The sequence below is a fragment of the Lagopus leucura genome, unplaced genomic scaffold (genome assembly GCF_019238085.1).
Source record: "Lagopus leucura isolate 7727_CA_CO unplaced genomic scaffold, USGS_WTPT01 Super-Scaffold_741, whole genome shotgun sequence".
Lineage (NCBI taxonomy): Eukaryota > Metazoa > Chordata > Aves > Galliformes > Phasianidae > Lagopus > Lagopus leucura.
This window is the reverse complement of record NW_024962256.1, coordinates 2772123-2786686: the sequence shown is the minus strand read 5'-3', so window position 1 is coordinate 2786686 and position 14564 is coordinate 2772123. Positions and strand designations below refer to the sequence as shown.

Sequence of the window (14564 nt, the reverse complement as noted above, 5' to 3'; positions counted from 1 at the left end):
AGGGTGCAGAGCAAATGGGCTCTGCCCTTCACTTCATGGTAACACGTATTACCCTGGGCCCAAGAAACCTGATCCCGTAGCAACCTCATGTATGGAAAGTGCCCCAATCAGATTTCACTGTGTCAGGAGAAGAACAGTATTTACTCTGCATACAGATTAGTCACAAAACTGGGTCACTTCTTGCCTTTTCAGGTAGCAAAAAGAAATAAAAACAAGGCTTCTTTTTCAGATCTTTTTGTGTCTTCCTCTCAGTTTTAGAGCTATGTGATGCACGGTGGTCATTCACAGCTGCCTAAGCAGATCAAACAACACCTGCGTGGTAAGGTTAAAGCACATTGCACTCACCAGGCTTCATTTCTTAGAATGTGGCTCATTACCTACTTACCGGTTCTTTTCTAGTTCGTTGTGCGTAGACCTGGAAGATAAACAAAAATTTGCATTAGCCACCTTTGAGCTACGGTGCTGAGAATTCAATCACTGAAGGCTGTACGCATCCCCAGTGGTGTATCTCAGCAATAAAGCCAAACAGCCTCCTACATTAAAGCCCATAGGTATCACCCCCCAGCCTCACTCCCTGCTGACAAGATTCCTCCCCTCCTAAGTCTATATTTACCTGACACGTAGAAGTCTGGTGCTACAAAATGCAGCCAAGAGACTAAAAAGCACACAAAATTCCATAGAAAAGCAGTGATTAGAATAGAGGTCCAGAAACAGCCATTTCCAAATTATTCTGCCTCTGCTACCAGCTCAGTCCAGGGCATATCTTTGTTCAGTGTCCCTATCTACCCTGTAAAAATACTGCCATCATCTGCTAACACAGGAGCTAGTGGTGCGTTCATTTATGCGCATTAAATACTTGGGGACCTTCCAGCAGCACTGGCTCTGTAAGGACAACCCCCGGAGACCTTCAGCAGTCACATGCTGGATTTATCAAGCTTAGTAGAACTCCAGATATGGTCAGCATTTGGGCATGAAATAGGATGACCAGCAGCACCATGTTTGCAAACATCAGCAGTGCTGAGTGGTGCTTTTAGGATGCTTGGAAGCCCCTCTGGAACACAAACAGCACTGTCCCAGCAGTGGCTTGCAGCAAAGTGAGTGACCCTACAAGTGGCACTGAGACCATTTGACAAAGGAGGAGGCTTGGTCTGTACACCTGCTTACAAATTCCCCATTTACAGCTCACAGCTTGAAACTGAGACCAAGTAGAAACAAAAGGGAAACAAGCAAGTCCGTTCTCCTGTCTGTGATGACTGCAAGAGTAGCAAAAACAAACCTAATCAAAAATACCTAAACTTAAAGCCTTTCAGGATTTCTAATCTAATGGTGTTATTAGAAACCTAGGTGAAGTTGTTGAGGATTATTTAAAATAGCCATTTACCCAGCATTTCCCTTTAACAGAAGGTCACCTTAAAATAAGAGTAAAAGGAGCCCAAGAGCTTAATAAAAAGGATCTATTTTCTGTAATTTGGCATCACATTTCTTCCGGAGCTCTGAGAAGATTATCCTCTATCCCCCATCTGGAGAATCCCGCAGAGAATTCTACAATTAGGGAACTGAATGGAGGATGTGCTCCAAGGGAAACCCTGTCATAATTAAATGCTTCTCTAAAACCAGGAAGGAGGAGCACCTAACAGGTACCAGAACCTTAGTGAGGATGACGTGTGTGTGGATGCCTGCAAAAACCAACGCAGTTGAGTCTCAGCTTGCTGAGCCTGAGAGCTGGGGGTGGATGGAAAAAAAAGAAGAAAAAAAACCCAACCACCAGAGCTCAATTGTAGGACAGAAAAAAACACAACAAAAACTCAAGAGTACATCTGAGCAATGTACAGCAGCATATAGGATGTTCCTAAGGCAAGACAAACTCCTAAAGTAAAGGAAACTCCCAAAGCAACCGCTTTCACCTGACCCCTCTGAAAACAGGAGGTCCCTTAGGAGTGGCACCTCAATTCAACACAACACAAATTCAGTCCAGAAATTTATCCAAATCCACACTCCCCAGAGGGGCTAAACCACCCCTTCTCCACACATCTCAGGTGCAAATCTACACACTGGTGGCTGAGCTGAGGCCACCAGGGCCAACATGTTCTTTGGAACATGTTTATGGATCTTATTTACTGCACGCTCCTGCAGGAGACTTTGCAGCCTTCTTGGCTATGGCATTAGCAGTTATAAAGCCAGAGATATGCAATGGCTTGAATTCCTATATTATTTCGAGCCAATTATCAAGGCCAGCACTGAAAGAACAAAGTTTGGCCCACTGCTGTGAACAAAATTAAAACAGCAGGTTCTCCATACTCCTCTCACATATGAGACTCTTTATTACCTATCTGCCTTCTGATGAACAACACCACTGAGAGGGGTCAGAGGCTTTTCACCAAGTCAGGAAATTTATGCTGTGACTTTTAACCATATCGGTGACAGGGAAAAAAATTATTAAAAAATCACTTCCCTCAAATGCAGCTACTACTGCAGCTGAAAGCAAAGAAAAAAATCTCAGCTACACTGAATAAATCCTATGTGAACGCTGCCTCTCACCTGCCTATGCTTTGCTTAATTTTACTGAGGACACTTGGAAAAATTTAATCTTTCCTTTCAACCAAGGTTAGGAAAAAAAAAATTAGCACTGCTCCCCAGCACCACCACCACAATTCACTGCCTCTTGTTCTCTGTGCCAGTTTCCCTTTGCTCAGATGACGGATACAGAAAAACCCTCTCTCTTCTCTGTTCATAATTCATTTTCTGTGGCTCCTGATCGAGATTAATCTTCTCCCCTTCTTTGGGGCTGCACATGTTACTAAGATTTATTTGGAGTTAAACAAGGACAGCATTGACTGCAAAAGTGGAAAAAAGCATGGGAACCTCTATTGCCACTGCATTAGAAAACAACTCAAATAGGTACAGAAACAAACGTAGCTGGCCTCTAGCTGAGATGGTCTCATCAACCACAAGCCCAGAGAGCATCACTACACTGAAATGAAACTCCATCCCTGAGGCCACCACCAGCTCTCTGAGCAGGTTGACCAGCACAGCTGTGAGCCATTGCAACACACAGGAAACATTCAGGGTCACTCTTACAACAGCAAGGAAATGGCGCACGCAGCGCAATGTTGCTCTGCTGCTGCTGATGGTTGGGCACTGTTTGTGTCATGCAGTAAAATGAGGACACCGCTGCTGAGCATGGAGTAGAACAGGGCAAGCAGGTCTTGCCCTGCCTGCAAAGCTGAAGCCACAGCCATGCAGACACAAACAGGAAAACAAAAGCTCACTCACACACACACACACACACACACACACACACTTTAAACGCAAGTTTCTACAGCAGTCAGTTCTTTAATAATAAATTCAAACCATCCATATTGGTAACTTTCCCTAAAAACTCAAGTGTTACGTAAGGAGGAACAGCCAGCTGAATGCATTTTGAAAACAGCTCAGGAAGAGATCATGAAAGACTTTCAGAAGCTTAACATGAAGGAGCCAAGAAAACAACAGAAATAGGAGAATAGTTCCTACTACACTTTAAAAGACTAAAGCTGTAGGAGAGGAAACTGAAGTTTATCCATCTCTACCCCAGATACCTCGAAGTCCATACAAAATAGCAAGCAAAAAGGAAGCACTTGCAAGTCATGGCAGTTCAAGGTCCCCACGAACCAACCTCTTTGCATCAGTTACTGTGATTATCCCTGCAACATTGCTACCCAACGTTGTAGCAAGGTGCTGCTGAAACACTGAACAACCTCAACTCCCTCAGTGAGGCACTGCAGATCATTGAACGCTTTACTTCACTGTCTTCATTTAAATAGAATCACCTCCCTGCCAGAGCACAGGCAGCTGAAATTTCCCCAAGCACAGGTAAGGCAGCAGAACAGCGTCAGGGAGGAACAGGCTCTAAAGAGCAATGAATTAGTTTGTCACTTCTCTACTGTAATTAAAATCATAAAGCTGCCACATGACATTAAACACAGCTGACCTTTGTGTTTTACACATTTGATATTGATAAACAGCCCAACAAATGCACTGGCAGCATATCTGCATTTTGTTTTGATGTCTCACCGAGGTAACTTTCCTATAGGGAAAACACAACAACGAGGAGTCCTGCAGTGATGGCACTGAGACCCAAACCCTGCTGTGTGCTCACAACCAGCCTTGCTCTGGGTGTGCCTGGCCCCAGGGCAGCTCAGGGGCTGCATTTCCACCACCCAGAGCCCTCTCCAATGCACGTCCTTAATTCAACACAGAACTAGAGCTCATCTTCCAAGTGATATCTAACTCGCTCCACCACACTCTGCTTTAGCAAGAGGTTAATCAGTAAACAAATACTCCATCTGTCTGCAAAAACTAATGCACAGTTACCTGAATCATGTTTAGCAAAACAGAAAAAAACATTCAGAGCAGGGCAACCATTTTCTCTTACTTCATTCTGCCCATGCAGTCATTTCTGCATCATCATAAAAAAAACAAAACAAAACAGCAAAACAACCCAAATCTCCTCCTTCATTCTCCAGGCCTTTCCCACATTCTGCTTCTGTTAACCCCCATTCACTTGGCCACCAACTTCCCCTCCAATAAATGTCTTCTACCATTCTCCAAGCCAAAAATCAAACTACCCTTGTGGAACCAATGAACTAAGGTACTGCCCTTTCTTTTATGCAAGTCTTTTCACAGAAAGGACTGCTGTTAGAAGCAGCCAGATGACAGGACAAAACAAACAAAAAGGAAGGCTGATTAATTGCTTTGTTCTTTTTCACATCCACCTGTGTCCACAAAAGCAAACCTGGCTGAAGAATCCCTGTGTTCTGCCAGTTGCAAACAACACTGGATCAACACTGTGAGCTATGTATGAAACTAAATGCACAAGTTGCAGGCTGGGAAGCCTGCAGGAAAGCTCTGAGAGCAGCGTGGGTTGAGGCTTTCAGCCCAATGGTAGAGCAAGTGACAGATAAGTTCACAGCTGCTGCACGAGTCAAATCTTCCTGCCAAGGCAAAGATGAGCAAAGGCTGTACCTGAGGGAGCTGTGAGTCCACCTTGCCTGGGGGAGTAACCCACCACAAGTACCAGCCTCAAGCCCAACAAGACTCACCTCAGCCTCACTTGGCAGCAAATTTAACAAAACATTTCTTTGCAAGCAACACAAAGACAAAAGGTATCTCAGTCACTGCTATTCCATGATCCTCCTACGCTGTATGGCCTCGATGTCCAAAGAAAAAGCTTCTCCACGAGGAACTGAAACAAGGAGACAGAACAGGCTGTTTCACCTGCTCACTGACGTCAGTGGAGATGCACCAGATTAACCTGGCCCCAAATTCTGGCTAGTCTTTCTGTTGCTCTTAGACTGACATGGTATCAGATTCCTCCCAAGGCTCTGATCAAAGCTGTTTTCCCAGGATCAAGTCAGACAGTTTCGAAAGTTCACATTCTCAGTCTCCAGCAGAGAAGGGGACACAGCCATCCTGGCATCTGTTCCTGTTTTTTCATCTTTGGAAAAGGAGAAATGGCCCCACCATGTTTGCATCCCAACAAGGAGAAAAGAGCTCCTTCACGTGGTTCACAACGACTGCAGAAAGTCGCCCACCCCTCTGCTTCTACACAGTCCTGGAAGCCTCCTGCAACACTGTCAAGCACTACTTTATAACACACTCAGCACACACTCCTCGAAGAAGTGAAATCCACACAGCCTTTCTCAGTTTGGAACCTACTCCCATAATCACTGTTTCTGTTCGCAACACTTTGGGAATTAACTCTTCCCTGACATTTTCTGTGCAGGAGGGACACACAACAAGGAATAATGTTCCCAAGGCCACCCAAGAAACCAGTGGCAGGGTACTCAACCTCGTTCCCTAAATGCCAGGGTGCAGCAGGGGGTTGCTGTTCCCTGGCTGTCCCTGTTAGGTGACCCCTAACAAGGATGTCCTAGTGCCACCTGACTCTTGGGTCCAAGTCAAAGCCTGACATAACCATTGTATGCTGCAAGTAGAAAAATCCCCACATAAATCAAACCTAAACAAGCCCTCATGTCTTACTCACCAGCTGCCAAGTGAACCAGCCCTACTCTCAGACACCACTGGATAAAGTGACAGAGAATCCCCTGAGGAGCATGCTGTCCTACTGTCACTTGTTCTGCTGCCTCAGCACAAGGAAGGAGTGACAGCTCTCTCTTGCTGAGCACCACGAGCTTCTCCCAGCCCCAAAGCTGGGCTCACCAGACTCCAGCAACATCCCAATTTAGCAAGGCAAGGTGGCTCACTGCAGCATATGGCTTTGCCAAGCCAGGCTACCAAACAAGAATACTGTTTTGCATTCATTGCTGCAGCCTGGGGATCAACAGAGATGCTCCTGCTTGCTTCCTTTCCAACTCTGCAGTCTGGGAGCCACGTGCTGTCATGGCCTTTCTCCTCTGCCACCTGAGACCTGAGGTGCAGAGCCTGGTCCTAGCTGTGGGAAAACTGCCCCATTGCATACACTCCTTCATGCAGCACCCTGCGTGGCCAAGAGGAACTGAGTTTGCTGAACAAGCAGCTATTCAGTTTTTTGTTTTCTCCTCATTGTTCGATGTGTGGCCTCAAGCCAAGCCCTGCTCTGAATACAGAACCGGTGGTTTTCTTACAGACTTTACAACAGTCTCACCAAGAGCAGCTCACAAGTGCGCTTACTGCTATGCATCTTCACTTTCCAAATGGAAAGCCAAGAAATGGGGAAATGAGAGTTGCAGGTTCTCATTCCCTCCAGTGCCTTTAAGAGGATCCCCAAGAGTTTTCTGAGCTACTTTGTAATTTCAAAGCACAACTCCCCCTGATGCTCCCTGTGGCTGCACATCATCAGCGCTTCTGCAGCTCAGCTCCCAGGTTCATACCTTGGAAAAAAACCACAGGATGAAGAATACACTGTTTGGTGGACTCCCTTGACAAGACAGGCTTCAAGTGACTTGCTGAACGTACACAGGACTGCTGACAGGGGTTGGGAGGGAAATAAGTTCTATGTGCTATTCACTGCTTTGTTTGCCTGCCTTCTAATTTCAGTGACAAGTGAATAAAGTTCTACAGAAATCACTTCCTTCCCTTCTCAGCCCACAGTTAACCACATCAGAAGGGGCTGGTGCATGCATAGCAGACACAAAGGCTGACACATGACCCATCTGAGCCATTTCAGTAGGGAAACCCTATCCCACCTCCCTTGCACGTGTGACAGCTGACAACTTCTGTAAAGACCTAAAATTTAGTCAAATTACAGTAGATTCTCGCAGTTCAGGAAAAAGTGATTTCCTTATTCTCACCAAGGCAAAATTATTCATCGTGATCCATGACACAAAGGAGCACGAACACAAAAGCAGATTCTTAATTTTAAAAATACTGACAAAAGGACACAACAAAGAAAAATATCAAGTGGCCTCACCACGGCACCTCCAGGCTCCATAGTGAACAGAGGAGAGGAAGGCACCAAGTGAGAGCACTGAACCAGACATTTCCTCACACCACTGCTAGTCTCCAGGTGCTACCAGGCACAGCACCCCTACATGCTTCCCTTCATGATCACCATAAACACATTACAGCAAAATGCATTGTTTAAGTAGAATGATGCACAGAGTTTGACAAAGCAAAGACTTCACCCAACTCCCACTAGCACCTTAATATCTCTGCTAATGACATTTTCTCTGTTCAATATTCAAGTATACTGGAGGGTAGATAAGAAATCAAAATGATTTGCAGAAAGAGGACAATGACACAAGGGCTATTTTCAAATCTATCTAGAAGACTCAGGTTCCTAAGTTCTGTATTCTTTCAAATAGTCACACGCTCCAAAACACCGATGCTTCCTCCTGAGAACAGGATTAAAACAGCACACGCACTACCCCAATGTACAGATGGTGGGAACCGTGGAGGGTACAGATGGTAGGAGCCATGTAGGTTACCTGATGTGCTCACATCTTGCAGTGTTTCAGTGGCAGACTCGGGAATGGATCCAAGGGCCCAGCATGCCAGCCCTTTGCCTCGTACCGTGCTTCTTCCCACACACAGTGCTGCCCTTTTGAGGAAGATGGTCACATCCAGAAACCGCTTCAGAAATGTCATCTGCAATGCTAAAGTCTGTTTGGAGAACATGTTCCTCTCTGCAACCTCTTATGACCCAAGGAAACTGCCTTCAGGTGCACTGAGGAAAATGAGGCTTTTGGACTAAAATGTCACCTGACAGAAACTGACTTTGTTTGAAAAGAAACTGATGACTTTTGTACAGCTCTAGGACAGGTCAGACTTCCTTCACTATTCAGACTTGTTAGTTATCTCCCATGTTACAATGACACTGCTGCAACACAGTTCCTGGAGATGAAGGCAGGGAGAAGAATACCTGAAAACAGGAAATACAATAACTCTTCTGTTAGCCATAGGTTGTCTTCAGGAAACTGAAGCACAAAGACTAACATGGACTGTAGGAAAACCAGCAAGAGAACCCCAATGTTCTCTCAATTGATCATGCTCATCTACTGTCCTGGAGATCCATCAAGAAAGGCTCAAAAAGTGAGAAAGCTTGTTTTTCTTTCTGTTCTTCCAGTTCTGGCTCACAAACAGCAGAAAGTCACAAGAAAGCAGCAAGGTGGTACCTCCTCAGATGGCCAGACTGTTTGTGAAGCAGCTCAAACTGCTGCTATTTGCAGCGTAACAGTTAAAGGCAACCCAGAGCTGGTGCCATGTCACCTTACACCACAGTCCTTTACATCATGTCCTTGCCAGAGCAGCAGAGCAACGGCAACTGGGGTAGCAGTCAGTCCCAGTGTCTGTTCCTTCCCACAACTGCTAGCACTTGGTTAATCCCTTCTTGATGGTGCAAAAAGTGGAATGGAGAAAAACAAAAAGTTTTCAGAAGACAACTGAGTATTTCATGCAGATGAACTTTAATAAAAACCGAGGCAAAAGTGCAGCTCTTAATCCATATGCCTACTTGCCACAAAGGAAACAGTGAATTACAGACAAGCAATTAAGATAATACTGAAAGCGGTCAAGTCTACTTCAAACTGGATTCATGAAGCAACAGAACTGAAGTGAGATCGCATTCCTATCAGAGAATGGAAGTACAGTAGGCAGCACAGACATGAGAGATGGGAACATATCCAGCAGGATGGAAAAAGCAGGACTGTTCCCTCCAAGCTGAGCAAAGGCAGTGTCTCACAGACAAGAGATCCCGGCAACAACCCGCCAAGTGCACAGCCCCAGTCTCTGGTCAAGAGAGCCCAAGATTGTCAACAAAAACAATTACTATCTTTGTTGGTTCAAAGCAGGCAGGGAGCAGAAGCCAACTCTCTCAAGAACAAACAGAAGTCAGTTTTTGAATTTGGGCAGAAGTTGGTCAGAAAGGATCAGGAGATAATCAACAGCAGGAACTCCAACAAACAAGACAATTAACTTAGCAGCATGAGATGAGAAGATGTACTGGACTGTCTGGGTCAGAAAAAGAAAACGATTTCAATGCTCCACCAGGAGCAAGAAAGGAAAAAGCCACTCTTACCCACAGTGAGGGAGCAGATGGGAACAACGCTACAGGTGACAACCAAGCCATTGTCAAGCAAAGGATCGGGTCACGTTAAACACCTGACACATGAGGAATGCTACCTGAAGTAGGGAACTGACTGTACACTAAATACAGACTCCAGAAACAAACGGCCAAGTAGGGACCAAATATCCTCCCCACCATCCTCAGGCACCAAATCTCGTTAGAAGCTGGAACTAACAACCTTAATGTTTCAAAAGGCCATAAGCACCAAAAGCTGCAGTTCCTCGTCACTGTGTCAGAATTGCTATCAGTAATGCAAATCATCCCACGCTGTCTGCAGCACAGCTCTGCCTGGGTAGAATGCTGCAACATGAACACCATGAGCCCTGAGTAACAGGCCTACTGCTTCAAAACAGCACACTTTTGCAGAGACCTTCCCTAAATCTGGGAGGACAAAGGGATTATAAACCTTCAGCCACAGACAACTCAGCAGACAGATGCTGCAGCAGTAAATTACAGCTAGGTTGCAGATAACATCAACAACTGGACCTGCTTCTGGTTTACACAAAAGCCTCTTTGCACAACTTTGACAGTTTAAAGAACAAATTACATTTTACACCTACTGAATGTATCAAAAGTCTAAATTCAGCCCAGAATCACGGGGAACACAGTGGGTTCCATGATGGGAACTGTTCTATCAGCCCTACTACTGATACTGCTGATTCAGAGGCCCTGTCCCACACTAAGGAGTGGGACTAATATTTCTCAAGTCATTTGCTGTACTTTCTGGAAAACTGTCAGCTGTAGTACTGTAGAGCCAAACATCACTGAGAAGACACTGCATGCAGAGCCTCACCTACACTGGGTAATTTTTGTCTACATCACTGGCAGAATCTCAGCTTCTGATGCAGACTGGCAAAGACAAGGAAAAGCACAACGTAATGCCAGCAGGTTTGGAAGCTCCAGTATCACTGTGGCTTGCCTGCCTGTGCTTGCAAACTCCATCAGTGCAAATTACATCAATTGGGCAGATGGGATGTGGCTGAGGTCTAAAGGAGCTATGATTGAGTACAGCCCTCCTCACCAACCAGCTCCAACCAACCACAGCCTGGTAAAAACGTGGAGAAGTAAGAGGATTTTAAGGAGTGATTTGCCTCTCGTGCATTCAGTGTAGCTGCACTGTTACACAGGCTCCTCTTTGACAAACAAATTTCAGACTGCAGCATGCACAGATGCTGCAGTCAAATCACACTCCAAAAGATCATTCCTCTGTCTGTGCTACATGCAGGTAACAGTGGGGGACCTGAGCACAGCTTATCTTGCCAAATGAACTAATGAAACAGAACGGACCTGCAATCCGCTTTCCCAGCCTAACGCTTAAACTATCATTATGCTTTCCCAAAGAGAAGTCATGCTTATGCCTAACTGTTGGTTAATTCCTCTTACTATCTCTATCAGGGAAGCATACCTTAACAGCTCAGTCCTGTCCAGTTTTCCTTCCTTAAAAATCTAACAGATGAATATATGCTCTCTACTAGAAGGCAAGACCCCGCTCCCCCCACCTCCTCCATTCTTACTAGACAAAATTTCAACAGAACCACAAAGATTCCAGAGAGTAATCTCACTGTTGGTACGTTACCAAAATGTGGCACAAACCAAAACGTGGCACAACGAATCTCATCCACCCTCTGTATCACATATGTAGACTTGTACCACACAAAGACAGCCAAGTCCTGAGCCATGCATGGGGCGTGAGGCAGTCTCTATCCCCAGCATCTTACACAAAGGCCAGATTCTAACCCATCTACACACAGCAAGTCAAAATTTAACTCCCACTAGCTGTGGAGTAAGTGTGATCCAGCGTGAGAATAAGCAGATTAAAAAATGTCCCCAAACAAATAAATATTCAGAAACAAACAAATATCTACCGCGGGTGGGGGGGGGGGGGGGCAGTGAATCTCCTCTGACAAAGAAGATAAAATGTATTTTACACGGCGAGCTGCAAGAGCTCCAGAAGGCTCTTGGAATCCATTGATGATAGCTTTCTGGTTCAGGTATTGGACAGACCAACCAGAGGTGAAGCGTTGCTGGACCTGCTGCTCACCAACGCCGAGGAGATCATCAAAGGCGTCAAGGTTGGAGGCTGCCTGGGCTCCAGCGACCACGCCCTGGTTGAGTTTGTGATCTCAAGCGATGTGGGCCTGGCAAAGAGCAGGACCAGGACACTGAACTTCAGAAGAGCAGACTTCAAGCTACTCAATGGATTGCTGGCCAAGATCCCCTGGCGCGCTGCCCTCAAAGACAAGGATGTTGAGGAGAGCTGGCGGCTCTTCAAAGATGCCCTCCTGGAAGCACAAGAGGTCTCCATTCCTCTGAATAAGAAAGTGGGCAGGCGAGGTAGGAAACCGGCTTGGCTCAGCAAGGACCTGTTGAGAGAACTGAGGGCGAAGAAACGGGTGTACAAGCTCTGGAAACAAGGCTGTGTCACCTGGGAAGAGTACAGGAATGCCGTCCGGACTTGCAGACGTGGGATCAGGGAAGCCAAGGCGCAGGCAGAACTGAACTTGGCAAGGGACGTGAAAAACAATAAGAAAACCTTCTACAGGTACATTGCCCAGAAGAGACAGGCCAAAACGGGCGTACCTACTTTGGTAAATCTAAAAGGAGAACTGGCTTCAACAGATGAAGAGAAAGCTGAGGTGCTGAATGAGTTCTTCACCTCGGTCTTCACTGGTGGCCAGGATTCTAGTCTTTTTCACGTCCCTGAACCCTGCATCACCAAACCTCTATGTGGGGACCAAGGAGGTAAATCCCTCCCCACTGTAAGGGCAGAGCAAGTCCGAGAGTGCCTCCTTAGACTGAATGAATACAAGTCTATGGGGCCGGATGGCGTGCATCCCAGGGTCCTGAAGGAGCTGGCTGAGGTGGTTGCCGAGCCGCTCTCCATCATATTTGAGAAGTCGTGGCTGTCAGGTGAGGTCCCGAACGACTGGAGGAAGGGTCATGTCACTCCCATATACAAGAAGGGGAGCAGGGAGGACCCAGGGAACTACAGGCCGGTGAGTCTCACCTCCGTGCCTGGGAAGATCATGGAACAGATCCTCCTGGACAACATGCTCGGTCACATAAAGAATGAGCATGTGATCCGAGACAGCCAGCACGGCTTCACCAAAGGAAGGTCATGCCTAACTAATCTTGTGGCCTTCTATGATGGAGTGACAGCGTTGGTGGACGAAGGGAAGGCGACCGATGTCATTTACCTGGACCTGAGCAAGGCCTTTGACATGGTCCCCCACCACATCCTCATCTCCAAATTGGAGGGAAGTGGATTTGATGGGTGGACGACCCGATGGATAAGCAATTGGTTGAAAGGCCGCAGACAGAGGGTGGTGGTCAATGGCTCTATGTCCAGGTGGAGGCCGGTAACAAGCGGTGTCCCCCAAGGGTCTGTCTTGGGACCGGTGCTCTTTAACATCTTTATTAATGACATCAATGAGGGAATTGAGTGCACCCTCAGCAAGTTTGCTGACGACACCAAGCTGAGTGGTGCGGTTGATACGGTGGAAGGAAGGGATGCCATTCAGAGGGACCTCGACAGGCTGGAGGGCTGGGCTCGGGTGAACCTGATGAGGTTCAACACAGCAAAGTGCAAGGTTTTGCATTTGGGCCGGAAGAACCCCAGGCACCTGTACAGGCTGGGAGGAGCGGTCCTTGAGAGCAGCTTGGCAGAGAAGGACCTGGGGGTCCTGATGGACGAGAGACTGAATATGAGCCAGCAGTGCGCTCTGGCAGCTCGAAAGGCAAATGGGATCCTGGGCTCCATCAGGAGAGGGGTGGCCAGCAGGGACAGGGAGGTGATTGTCCCTCTCTACTCGGCTCTTGTGAGGCCCCATCTGGAATACTGTGTCCAGGTGTGGAGCCCTCAGTACAAGAAAGACATTGAGATTTTGGAAAGGGTCCAGAGGAGGGCAACTAAGATGATCAGGGGGCTGGAGCACCTCCCCTATGAGGACAGGCTGAGGGAGTTGGGCTTGTTCAGCCTGGAGAAGAGAAGGCTGCGGGGTGACCTCATTGCAGCCTATCAATACCTGAAGGGAACCTACACCCAGGAGGGGAGTAAACTCTTCAAAAGGGCTGATAACAGCAGGACTAGGGGAAATGGATCCAAGTTGAAGGAGGGAAGATTTAGGTTGGATGTTAGGGGGAAGTTCTTTACTAGGAGAGTGGTTAGGCCCTGGAACGGGCTGCCCAGGGAGGTTGTGGATGCCCCGTCCTTGGACGTGTTTAAGGCCAGGTTGGACGGGGTCCTGGGCAACCTGATCTGAATGTGTATGTTTGGTGGCCCTGCTAGGCAGGGGGGTTGGAACTACATGATCCTTGGGGTCCCTTCCAACCCGGGTGATTCTGTGATTCTGTGTGATTCTGTGTGATATTTAAAGCTATGCCTATGCAAGTGTCCACCAGCCCCCTGCTCCTCCCCTGCACAGTGCTCTACGGTAGCACAGCACTGCTGTTCTGGTAAATCAGGCTTTCCTGTGCATCAGACACCCAAGGCTGACTTGCAGCTACACATGCCACATTCTTTTAGCTTCTGCACCCATGTTTGTGAACCTGTGGCACATCAAGTCATCACCTGAGGCACACGAAGTACCTTCTGCACACCATCCTTCCACAGGGATTCTATGTGCACATGAAGCTTAAAACCAGGAGTACCTGAGGGTTTAAATAGCTACAACCCCCAACCCTATCCTCAAAAATTAGCTTCAAAGGTTATGAGAGCGGAGGGTTACAAAGATTCAGCACAAAACCAAGTGATGGGATTAAGAAGCATGAAAAAAAGACAGTTTTTAATGGGATAGAGGAAAGCAACAGTATAGACAATGAGAAACTGCATCACTAGAACAGTCAGACAGGCAAACATGCCCAGGCCCTTAAGACCTGGAGGCCACCAATTTCAAAACACCTTTGCCTTCCAGCTGCAGATCTCAGGCTCTCCACACAACCTGCTACTGGGCTGTAGGTGTCTCAAAGACCTTTGGGAAGCAGCCTTAGACACAGGAGAGGATAACAAGAAAGGGGAAAA

At 46.9% G+C, this 14564-nt stretch overlaps 1 protein-coding gene across 2 annotated transcripts in view; it reads right to left on the bottom strand.

The window, feature by feature from the left end:
• MXI1 (MAX interactor 1, dimerization protein) overlaps positions 1 to 14564 on the bottom strand; it is a 53891-nt gene that overhangs the window by 25410 nt on the left and 13917 nt on the right. For both annotated transcript variants that reach the window (XM_042863708.1, XM_042863709.1), the window contains exon 3: positions 386 to 415. In XM_042863708.1, coding sequence (XP_042719642.1) covers positions 386 to 415 — 30 coding nt within the window. The remainder of the gene's footprint in view (positions 1 to 385; positions 416 to 14564) is intronic.